The sequence below is a fragment of the Bombina bombina genome, chromosome 3, assembly GCF_027579735.1.
Source record: "Bombina bombina isolate aBomBom1 chromosome 3, aBomBom1.pri, whole genome shotgun sequence".
NCBI classification, from domain to species: Eukaryota; Metazoa; Chordata; class Amphibia; order Anura; family Bombinatoridae; genus Bombina; species Bombina bombina.
This window is the reverse complement of record NC_069501.1, coordinates 772,113,094-772,126,069: the sequence shown is the minus strand read 5'-3', so window position 1 is coordinate 772,126,069 and position 12,976 is coordinate 772,113,094. Positions and strand designations below refer to the sequence as shown.

General features: G+C 36.4%; 1 protein-coding gene across 4 annotated transcripts in view; it reads right to left on the bottom strand.

Moving 5' to 3' along the window:
- Positions 1-12,976, bottom strand: part of MAP4K4 (mitogen-activated protein kinase kinase kinase kinase 4) — a 511,519-nt gene that overhangs the window by 6,374 nt on the left and 492,169 nt on the right. For all 4 annotated transcript variants that reach the window (XM_053707651.1, XM_053707653.1, XM_053707649.1 and 1 more), the window contains one exon: positions 10,998-11,137. In XM_053707651.1, coding sequence (XP_053563626.1) covers positions 10,998-11,137 — 140 coding nt within the window. The remainder of the gene's footprint in view (positions 1-10,997; positions 11,138-12,976) is intronic.

Sequence of the window (12,976 nt, the reverse complement as noted above, 5' to 3'; positions counted from 1 at the left end):
TGCTTAAAGTACCATTCTACCAAAACTGCTTCTAAAGAAGAGAAAACATCAAAATGGTAGAATTTAGTAAAAATATGCAAAGAAGACCAAGTTATTGCTTTGCAAATCTGATCAACAGAAGCTTCATTCTTAAAAGTCCAGGAAGTAGAAACTTACCTAGTAGAATGAGCCGTAATCCACTGAGGCGGGAATCAACCCGACTCCAAATAAGTATGATGAAACAAAAGTTTAACCAAGATGCCAAAGAAAAGGCAGAAGCCTTTTGACCTTCCTAAAACCAGAAAAGATAAATAGACTAGAAGTCTGTGTGAAATCTGAATAGCTTCATCATAGGATTTCAAAACGCTTACCATATCCAAAGAATATAAGAATCTTACCAAAGAAGCCTTAGGAAAAAACAAAAATTCCTCCCTAATGTTGATAGAAATCACAACTTTAGTTAAGAACTGAAAAGAGGATAGCAAAAACCACCTTATCCTGATGAAAAAAATCAGAAAAAGGAGACACAAGAAAGAACAGATAATTCAAAAACTGTTCTAGCTGAAGAGATGTCTAAAAAGAACAATACTTTCCATGAAAGTAAATAATGTCTAGAGAAAGCATATGCTCAAATAGAAGAGCCTGTAAAGGCTTCAGAACCAAATTAAAACTCCAAGGAGGAGAAATTGGCTTAATAAATCTGTGTAAAAAACGTGGTTTAGAAAGGAGCGCCAAATCTTGGCGAGGTCTGGTGCAGTATAGGTTTGAAAGTATGGTATTCTGTCTGATAAATTGTATGGCGCTATAGCTCAGCTACAATAATGGTAGTTGTGCTGTATAGATGTGTAAGTTTTGATATCTAGATATAAGATCTGAGAGTAGCACAGTTGATACATAAAAGCATTTAATACATATTAAACATATAAAACAAGGGTGTCGTTTAAAATACGTTCTAACAGAACGGCAAAAAATAATGTATAAAAACACAGACACATAAATATCTATAAAAATCTATAAAAACACGCGTGTTTTGCTTTTTAGCTGTATGTATAAATCTAAAGATAATAAACAATAAATCTGAAAATAATATACAATAAAAATATATTTGAAAACAATAATGTCCAATAATCCCTTCTCAAGGTTTAAGAGATATATAAAAAAGGTTAAATAGTGTCCGAGAATCCCTTCTCAGAGTAAAGAGATATAAGTAGATTTTCACATGTGTATCCAAAAAATAAACTGTCCAAATTTAAGTGTTATCCAAAAACGTGGTATGAATGGATAGTGCAAATCCAGCAGATTCAAAAGTTCTATTAAAAAAGCTTTGTAAAAAACATTTCAAAAAAACATTTGAAAAACATCAAAATGAAGGTAGATGAAGTCTATCAAAATATGGTGACAAATGATAATCCGTGAAGTCAATCCAAAATAGTGATAAAAATAAATCCAAAATAGTGATAAAAATAAATCCAAAAAAGATGTAAAATATCCAAAAAATAAAAAACAAATGATTAGTATGTGCACAAACTAGTGAGATTGATCCCAAAAAAGGGGCTTATGTGGAGGGGTTATGTTTCCATGTAGAAAAAATTATTTGCTGTATAAAAAGACAAGATAAGGGATATAAAAATAAGCAAAAAATACAAAAATATAAATAAAAATAATCCTAGGGAATCTTCAAACCCTGAAAATAAAAGATAATAACAATAGTGTGATACTGTATTATAATTCAACAATCAAGGAATAAATAGCTCACCATAGCTCTGTCAACGCGTTTCGGCCCACAAGAGAGACCTTTATCAAGACTATAGTATGGTGTGGGTGAGCTGGAGACTTAATACCTTTCTCTAACCAATCAAATTGCATTGAAATTGCGCCAAATTTTTTGCGCCAAAATTTCGCGCCAAAATTTCCCGCCAAAAATGTGGTACCGGAAGTGTTGAGCCGGAAGTGCTCATCTGTATATTAAAAAAGTTCACATTTGTCTCTTTATCGTTTAGATAAGGCTTTTATTTAGACATTGTCTATGTATATGTTTATTAAACATTGTCTATGTTATTCCTAATGTGTTCGTATTATATGCCTTAGTAGTTGGCTTTGGGGTCAATTGTTATGGTGTGCCGGTGTTTTTTTAAACCGGAAATGGCCGCTGAGATGTAAACATCCGGTTAAGCTATATCGGATGTTTATGGGTAAGGCGGAAATGGTATTTGTTCTGTACCAATCAGATCCGGAGGGGCAGAGAGCAATTATCCCACATGTAGGGCCAGTTTTGCAGCTTGGGATATATAGCAAAATACCGGTACGTTTCTGAGCCGGAAGTAGCCGGAAAAAATAGGATACTTTAACATCCGGTTAGATTGAGCCGGATGTTGCACCCTACCGGTCATGGTTAAACCGGAAGTGGTGTGTATCTTAGCCTATTCAAATTCAAAGGGACAGAGAGTGTTAACCTTGGTATTTGTCTAGTGGACAAGATCAATGTAGGGATCATGGTACAGAGAGTGTATATTGTAAAATACACAGTTTATATATATTTGAAAATATATATATATATATCGAAAAATACATAATCTAATAAATAGAGATAATAAACTTTAAAGGAACTTTTGGAAACTTTCTTAAAAAACTTTTTAGAATAAAAATATATAAAGGATATGTGTTATAAAGAAAAACTTTTTTACAATGCATCTATGATTGGTTAGAAAATCTATAAAAGTAGTACAATTGTATCAACCTGTATTCTATTTTTGTCATGTGCAATATTGGGTTTTGGAAGTCTTATTTTCTATCTAAATGTGCCTGGTATAAAAATTAGTTAACCGTGTGCACACTATGATAGGAGTTTTATTTGAAATCTGATGTGGATATGAAGGAAACTTGTCTCATACAAGTATATGAATGTATTTATGTAGATTGTGAGATCAATGGGTACTTATATTGATCTAATTGATTAGTTTGTCTCTTGGGGAATTGTGAGTTTAAATTTGTTAGGAGGTGTATTCATGTTGTTGGTATTGGGATTATGTTACCTCTGTACACATTCTAAATTGCGTTTTTATTCTTATGAAGAGTCAGGCTTCGGTTACTTTTTAACTTGTTCTGTTAGATATTTCCCAGATGGAGAGGTTGCTAAGTCAAGTGTCTCTTATGCTATTGACATAATAGGGGATCATATCTTGTTAATATTATTGGCATCTCATATGTTGTTGACATATTAGGGGATCATGTCTTGTTAATGTTATTGGCATCTATATAGTCTCTCTTTGTGTAATAGGGTTTGTTGGAACTCATCTTATGGCTATTTGAGTGGAGCAATAAAAATAGAGATAAAGATGATTAGATTGGCTTTAGAGATCCTAATATAGATCTTTGTGTGGATCTATACAGGACATCTTCATTAGATATATTTTGTTCTTGTCGTGTCATATATTGACCTCGTTATGTTTTCTTTATTGTTTTCCTTCTGTATGAGGGCAGCAGTGTTTTCTGAATAGATATTCAGAAGTCAGATTTATGTGTGTTTCAAGCTTAAAAGATGTGAGAGGTCTTCCTTGTTGTTCAGACCCTTCGGGTAGAGACAGTCCAGCTCAAATATCCATCTGGATTCCGCGATTAAGAGCTTCTTTTCATAGTTGCCTCCCCTCCAATTAGGCTTTACTATCTGGATACCATAGAAGTTTAGATCCTTGATGTTTCCTTTATGTTTAATAGAAAAGTGTCTATACAGTGCGGTGTATGTATAGACACTTTTCTATTAAACATAAAGGAAACATCAAGGATCTAAACTTCTATGGTATCCAGATAGTAAAGCCTAATTGGAGGGGAGGCAACTATGAAAAGAAGCTCTTAATCGCGGAATCCAGATGGATATTTGAGCTGGACTGTCTCTACCCGAAGGGTCTGAACAACAAGGAAGACCTCTCACATCTTTTAAGCTTGAAACACACATAAATCTGACTTCTGAATATCTATTCAGAAAACACTGCTGCCCTCATACAGAAGGAAAACAATAAAGAAAACATAACGAGGTCAATATATGACACGACAAGAACAAAATATATCTAATGAAGATGTCCTGTATAGATCCACACAAAGATCTATATTAGGATCTCTAAAGCCAATCTAATCATCTTTATCTCTATTTTTATTGCTCCACTCAAATAGCCATAAGATGAGTTCCAACAAACCCTATTACACAAAGAGAGACTATATAGATGCCAATAACATTAACAAGACATGATCCCCTAATATGTCAACAACATATGAGATGCCAATAATATTAACAAGATATGATCCCCTATTATGTCAATAGCATAAGAGACACTTGACTTAGCAACCTCTCCATCTGGGAAATATCTAACAGAACAAGTTAAAAAGTAACCGAAGCCTGACTCTTCATAAGAATAAAAATGCAATTTAGAATGTGTACAGAGGTAACATAATCCCAATACCAACAACATGAATACACCTCCTAACAAATTTAAACTCACAATTCCCCAAGAGACAAACTAATCAATTAGATCGATATAAGTACCCATTGATCTCACAATCTACATAAATACATTCATATACTTGTATGAGACAAGTTTCCTTCATATCCACATCAGATTTCAAATAAAACTCCTATCATAGTGTGCACACGGTTAACTAATTTTTATACCAGGCACATTTAGATAGAAAATAAGACTTCCAAAACCCAATATTGCACATGACAAAAATAGAATACAGGTTGATACAATTGTACTACTTTTATAGATTTTCTAACCAATCATAGATGCATTGTAAAAAAGTTTTTCTTTATAACACATATCCTTTATATATTTTTATTCTAAAAAGTTTTTTAAGAAAGTTTCCAAAAGTTCCTTTAACGTTTATTATCTCTATTTATTAGATTATGTATTTTTCGATATATATATATATTTTCCAATATATATAAACTGTGTATTTTACAATATACACTCTCTGTACCATGATCCCTACATTGATCTTGTCCACTAGACAAATACCAAGGTTAACACTCTCTGTCCCTTTGAATTTGAATAGGCTAAGATACACACCACTTCCGGTTTAACCATGACCGGTAGGGTGCAACATCCGGCTCAATCTAACCGGATGTTAAAGTATCCTATTTTTTCCGGCTACTTCCGGTTCAGAAACGTACCGGTATTTTGCTATATATCCCAAGCTGCAAAACTGGCCCTACATGTGGGATAATTGCTCTCTGCCCCTCCGGATCTGATTGGTACAGAACAAATACCATTTCCGCCTTACCCATAAACATCCGATATAGCTTAACCGGATGTTTACATCTCAGCGGCCATTTCCGGTTTAAAAAAACACCGGCACACCATAACAATTGACCCCAAAGCCAACTACTAAGGCATATAATACGAACACATTAGGAATAACATAGACAATGTTTAATAAACATATACATAGACAATGTCTAAATAAAAGCCTTATCTAAACGATAAAGAGACAAATGTGAACTTTTTTAATATACAGATGAGCACTTCCGGCTCAACACTTCCGGTACCACATTTTTGGCGGGAAATTTTGGCGCAAAAAATTTGGCGCAATTTCAATGCAATTTGATTGGTTAGAGAAAGGTATTAAGTCTCCAGCTCACCCACACCATACTATAGTCTTGATAAAGGCCTCTCTTGTGGGCCGAAACGCGTTGACAGAGCTATGGTGAGCTATTTATTCCTTGATTGTTGAATTATAATACAGTATCACACTATTGTTATTATCTTTTATTTTCAGGGTTTGAAGATTCCCTAGGATTATTTTTATTTATATTTTTGTATTTTTTGCTTATTTTTATATCCCTTATCTTGTCTTTTTATACAGCAAATAATTTTTTCTACATGGAAACATAACCCCTCCACATAAGCCCCTTTTTTGGGATCAATCTCACTAGTTTGTGCACATACTAATCATTTGTTTTTTTATTTTTTGGATATTTTACATCTTTTTTGGATTTATTTTTATCACTATTTTGGATTTATTTTTATCACTATTTTGGATTGACTTCACGGATTATCATTTGTCACCATATTTTGATAGACTTCATCTACCTTCATTTTGATGTTTTTCAAATGTTTTTTTGAAATGTTTTTTACAAAGCTTTTTTAATAGAACTTTTGAATCTGCTGGATTTGCACTATCCATTCATACCACGTTTTTGGATAACACTTAAATTTGGACAGTTTCTTTTTTGGATACACATGTGAAAATCTACTTATATCTCTTTACTCTGAGAAGGGATTCTCGGACACTATTTAACCTTTTTTTATATATCTCTTAAACCTTGAGAAGGGATTATTGGACATTATTGTTTTCAAATATATTTTTATTGTATATTATTTTCAGATTTATTGTTTATTATCTTTAGATTTATACATACAGCTAAAAAGCAAAACACGCATGTTTTTATAGATTTTTATAGATATTTATGTGTCTATGTGTTTTTATACATTATTTTTTGCCGTTCTGTTAGAACGTATTTTAAACGACACCCTTGTTTTATATGTTTAATATGTATTAAATGCTTTTATGTATCAACTGTGCTACTCTCAGATCTTATATCTAGATATCAAAACTTACACATCTATACAGCACAACTACCATAATTGTAGCTGAGCTATAGCGCCATACAATTTATCAGACAGAATACCATACTTTCAAACCTATACTGCACCAGACCTCGCCAAGATTTGGCGCTCCTTTCTAAACCACGTTTTTTACACAGATTTTCTAAAAGTGGGCACCTGGGGACCCACTATAGACAGGAGCTATAGGTCCAAACTTTCAGCGCTGTAAGAAAACATTGAATCTAGAAATTGGCTTAATGACAGGTTTTTTATAAGAACCAAAGCCTGAACAAAATAATGAATAACAGGAAAGAACACTGCCTTATCCTGATGAAAAATCAGAAAAGGAGATCCACAAGAAAGAGCAGAAAACTCAGAAACTCTTCTAGCAGAAGAGATAGCCAAAAGGAACAATACTTTCCAAGAAAGTAATTTAATGTCCATATAATGCAAAGGTTCAAACGGAGGAGCCTGTAAAGCCCTCAGTACCAAGTACCAAGGAGGAGAGATTGACTTAATGACAGGCTTGATACAAACCAGAGCCTGTACAAAACAATGAATATTTAAACCAACCTGAAAAATTGTTAAATTCTAGGAATTCTAAAAGAATGCCAAGAGAAAAACACCAAGAAATGTAAGTCTGCCAAACTCGATAATAAATCTTTCTAGAGACAGATTTACAAACCTGTAACATAGTATAAATCACTGAGTCAGAGAAATCTCTATGACTAAGAATCAAACGTTCAATCTCCATACCTTCAAATTGAAAGATTTGAGATCCTGATGGAAAAAATGGGCCTTGAGATAGAAGGTCTGGTCTTAACGGAAGTGTCCAAGGTTGGCAACTGGCCATCCGAAGAGATCTGCATACCAAAACCTGTGAGGCCATGCTGGAACCACCAGCAGTACAAACGAACGCTCCATTAGAATTTTGGAAGAACTAGAGTCGGAAGATATAGGCAGAATGATAATTCCAAGGAAGTGTCAATGCATACGCTACTTCCGCCTGAGGATCCCCGGACCTGAAATAGGCCCCTGGGAAGTTCCATGTTAAGACGAGATGCCAACAGATCTATTTCTGGAAGCCCTCACATCTGAAAAATTGAAAAACATATCTGGGTAAAAAGACCATTCTCCCGGATGTAAAGCTTGATTAACAGAGATAATCCGCTTCCCAAATGTCTATACCTGGGAAAAGGACCACAGAATTTAGATAGGAGCTGGATTTAGCCCAAGCAAATATCCAAGATACTTTTGTCACAGTCTAAGGACTGATAGTCCCACCCTGATGATTGACATACACCACAGATGTGATATTGTCTGAAAAAAACAATAAACGTCTCTTCTTCAAAAGAAACCTTAAAATGACTATAAATACACCCCTCACCACACCCACAATTCAGTTTTACAAACTTTGCCTCCCGTGGAGGTGGTGAAGTAAGTTTGTGCTAGATTCTACGTTGATATGCGCTTCGCAGCAGGCTTTAGCCCGGTTTTCCTCTCAGAGTGCAGTGAATGTCAGAGGGATGTGAAGAGAGTATTGCCTATTTGAATTCAATGGTCTCCTTCTACGGGGTCTATTTCATAGGTTCTCTGTTATCAGTCGTAGAGATTCATCTCTTACCTCCCTTTTCAGATCGACAATATACTCTTATATACCATTACCTCTACTGATTCTCGTTTCAGTACTGGTTTGGCTATCTACTATATGTAGATGAGTGTCCTGGGGTAAGTAAATCTTATTTTTTGTGACACTCTAAGCTATGGTTGGGCACTTTATTTATAAAGTTCTAAATATATGTCTTTAAACTTATATTTGCCATGATTCAGGATGATCAATATTCCTTATTTCAGACAGTCAGTTTCATTATTTGGAATAATGCATATGAATAATCAATTGTTTTCTTACCTTAAAATTGTTTCAATTGATTTTTTTTCCCTGTGGGCTGTTAGGCTCGCGGGGGCTGAAAATGCTTCAATTTATTGCGTCATTCTTGGCGCGGACTTTTTTGGCGCAAAATTTTTTTTTGTCATTTCCGGCGTCATACTTGTCGCCGGAAGTTGTTCGTGATTACGTCATTTTTTGGACGTCTTTGCGCCAAAAATGTCAGCGTCACCGGATGTGGCATCATTCTTGGCGCCAAACAATTTTAGGCGCCAATAATGTGGGCGTCTTTTTTGGCGCTAAAAAATGTGGGCGTCATTCATGTCTCCACCTTTTTTTCACATTATTTCAGTCTCATTTTTTCATTGCTTCTGGTTGCTAGAGGCTTGTTCATTGGCATTTTTTCCCATTCCTGAAACTGTCATTTAAGGAATTTGATAATTTTGCTTTATATGTTGTTTTTTTCTATTACATATTGCAAGATTTTCCATAAAACTATTCCTGGATCAGAACATACTGAAGGATTCCTGTTGACTGAGATAAGTCCTACCAAAGCTAAGAGAAAGAGGGGGAGAAGAGAAAGAGAGAGAAAGAGAGAGAGAGAGAGAGAGAGAGAGAGAGAGAGAGAGAGAGAGAGAGAGAAAGAGATGAAAATCTTTTCCGACTGAAATCTGATGAATTTGGCCTCCGCTAGTTGAGGCCATGCCTGGAGCGCATTGAATATCGCTCTCAATTCCAAAATGTTTATCGGGAGAAGAGATTCTTCCCGAGACCATAGACCCTGAGCCTTCAGGGACTTCCAGACCGCGCCCCAGCCTAAGAGGCTGGCGTCGGTCGTGACAATGATCCATTCCGGTCTTCGGAAACTCATTCCCCGAGACAGGTGATCCTGAGACAACCACCAGAGGAGTGAGTCTCTGGTTTGCTGGTCCATCTGAATCTGGGGAGACAAATCTGCATAATCCCCATTCCATTGTTTGAGCATGCACAGTTGCAATGGTCTTAAATGAATTCGAGCAAAAGGAACCACGTCCATTGCCGCAACCATTAGTCCTATTACCTTCATGCACTGAGCTATGGAGGGTTGAGGAATGGATTGAAGAACTCGACAAGTGTTCTGCTACTAGTTAGAGCGGCAAAGAGAATGACTGGGGGGGGCAGAGCCTGAGGGGAGCTATGTGGACAGCTCTGCTGTGTGCTCTCTTTGCCACTTCCTGTAGGGATTGAGAATATCCCACAGGTAAGGATGAAGCCGTGGACCGGATACACCAATGTAGGAGAAAATAAGTTTATTTCATATTTGAAAGAAAAAAAATTAAATCAAAAGCAGAAGAATCAAACTGAAAGAGCTGCCTGAAGAACTTTTCTACCAAAAACTGCTTCCAAAGAAGCAAATACATCAAAATGGTAGAATTTAGTAAATGTATGCAAAGAGGACCAAGTTGCTGCTTTGCAAATCTGATCAACTGAAGCTTCATTCTTAAAAGCCCACATAGTGGAGACTGATCTAGTAGAATGAGCTGTAATTCTCTGAGGCGGGGTTTGACCTGACTCCAAATAAGCTTGATGAATCAAAATTTCAACCAAGAAGCCAAGGAAATAGCAGAAGTTTTCTGACCTTTCCTAGGACCAGAAAATAAAACAAATAGACTGGAAGTCTTCCTAAAATTTTTAGTAGCTTCCACATAATATTTCAAAGCTCTTACTACATCCAAAGAATGTAAGGATCTCTCCAAAGAATTCTTAGGATTAGGACATAAAGAAGGAACAACAATTTCTCTACTAATGTTGTTAGAATTCACAACCTTAGGTAAAAATTGAAAAGAAGTCCGCAAAACTGCCTTATCCTGATGAAAAATCAGAAAAGGAGACTCACAAGAAAGAGCAGATAGCTCAGAAACTCTTCTAGCAGAAGAGATAGCCAAAAGGAACAACACTTTCCAGGAAAGTAGTTTAATGTCCAAAGAATGCATAGGCTCAAATGGAGGAGCCAGTAACGCCTTCAGAACCAAATTAAGACTCCAAGGAGGAGAAATTGATTTAATGACAGGCTTAATACGAACTAAAGCCTGTACAAAACAGTGAATATCAGGAAGTATAGCAATCTTTCTGTGAAATAAGACAGAAAGAGCGGAGATTTGTCCTTTCAAGGAACTTGCAGACAAACCCTTATCCAAACCATCCTGAAGGAACTGTAAAATTCTAGGAATTCTAAAAGAATGCCAGGAGAATTTATGAGAACACCACCATGAAATGTAAGTCTTCCAAACTCTATAATAAATCTTAGCACAAACTTACTTCACCACCTCCATAGGAGGCAAAGTTTGTAAAACTGAATTGTGGGTGTGGTGAGGGGTGTATTTATAGGCATTTTGAGGTTTGGGAAACTTTGCCCCTCCTGGTAGGATTGTATATCCCATATGTCACTAGCTCATGGACTCTTGCCAATTACATGAAAGAAATAGTATGTGTGTGCGTGTGTGTATATGTGTGTGTGTGTGTGTGTGTGTATAAAATGTAAAAATAAACTTTACCTTATCATTTCGTTCACATAGGAACTTAAGTCTTTGTGCCCTTTTATGCATAAACACACCATCCAGGTGGCCAGTTTCTACAGATCGTATCTCAATGGCTTTTTCACCCCACCCCATTATCTGGTTAGAGCGGATATATGCTAGAGGAAAAAAAGATACAGACGTTGAAACAAGAACAAATCAGTACACTTCAGGATTATTATTTTTGACTGACAGCTATAACATCCATTTTTTAACTATTATTTCAACATTGTCTGTCCCTTCTCACAGCTATATGTCCTATATACTCATAGAAAGTTATTTGTGAGGCTATTTAAAGGAAACTAAAGACACAAATTAAACTTTTATTTATCTGATAGAGCATGCAAGTTTAAACAACTTTCCAATTTACTTCCATTAAAACATTGTGTACAGTCTTTTTATATTTATACTTTGAGACACCAGCTACTGAGCATGTTCAAGACTTCAGTGTAGATGTATATGCATTATGTGATTGGCCAAAGGTTGTCACATAATACGGGGGGGGGGGGGCAGAATTAAACATTTTTAAATTTGTCAGAAAAAACAGAATTTATGCTTACCTGATAAATTACTTTCTCCAACGGTGTGTCCGGTCCACGGTGTCATCCATTACTTGTGGGATATTCTCCTCCCCCACAGGGAAAGGCAAGGAGAGCACACAGCAAGAGCTGTCCATATAGTCCCTCCTAGGCTCCGCCCCCCCAGTCATTCGACCGACGGTTAGGAGAAAAAAAGGAGAAACTATAGGGTGCCGTGGTGACTGTAGTGTATAGAGAAAGAAATTCTTCAAACCTGATTAAAAAACCAGGGTGGGCCGTGGACCGGACACACCGTTGGAGAAAGTAATTTATCAGGTAAGCATAAATTCTGTTTTCTCCAACATTGGTGTGTCCGGTCCACGGTGTCATCCATTACTTGTGGGAACCAATACCAAAGCTTTAGGACACGGATGAAGGGAGGGAGCAAATCAGGTTACCTAAACAGAAGGCACCACAGCTTGCAAAACCTTTCTCCCAAAAATAGCCTCCGAAGAAGCAAAAGTATCAAATTTGTAGAATTTGGACAAAGTGTACAGAGAAGACCAGGTCGCTGCCTTACATATCTGATCAACAGAAGCCTCGTTCTTGAAGGCCCATGTGGAAGCCACAGCCCTAGTAGAGTGAGCTGTGATTCGTTCAGGAGGCTGCCGTCCGGCAGTCTCGTAAGCCAATCGTATGATGCTTTTCAGCCAAAAGGAAAGAGAGGTAGCAGTAGCTTTTTTGACCTCTCCTCTTGCCAGAATAAACGACAAACAGAGAAGACGTTTGTCTGAATTCCTTTGTTGCTTCTAAATAGAACTTTAAAGCACGGACTACATCTAAATTGTGTAACAAGCATTCCTTCTTTGAAACTGGATTCGGACACAAAGAAGGCACAACTATTTCCTGGTTAATATTCTTGTTGGAAACAACCTTTGGAAGGAAACCAGGTTTAGTACGCAAAACAACCTTATCTGAATGGAACACCAGATAGGGCGGATTACACTGCAGAGCAGATAATTCAGAAACTCTTCTAGCAGAAGAAATAGCAACCAAAAACAGAACTTTCCAAGATAACAACTTGATATCTATGGAATGTAAGGGTTCAAACGGAACCCCTTGAAGAACTGAAAGAACCAAATTTAGACTCCAGGGAGGAGTCAAGGGTCTGTAAACAGGCTTGATCCTGACCAAAGCCTGAACAAAAGCTTGAACATCTGGCACAGCTGCCAGTCGTTTGTGTAACAAGACAGATAAAGCAGAAATCTGTCCTTTTAGAGAACTCGCTGATAATCTCTTATCCAAACCTTCTTGGAGAAAGGAAAGAATCCTAGGAATTTTAATCTTACTCCATGGGAATCCCTTGGATTCACACCAACAGATATATCTTTTCCATATTTTATGGTAATCTTTCTAGTCACAGGTTTTCTGGCTTGTACC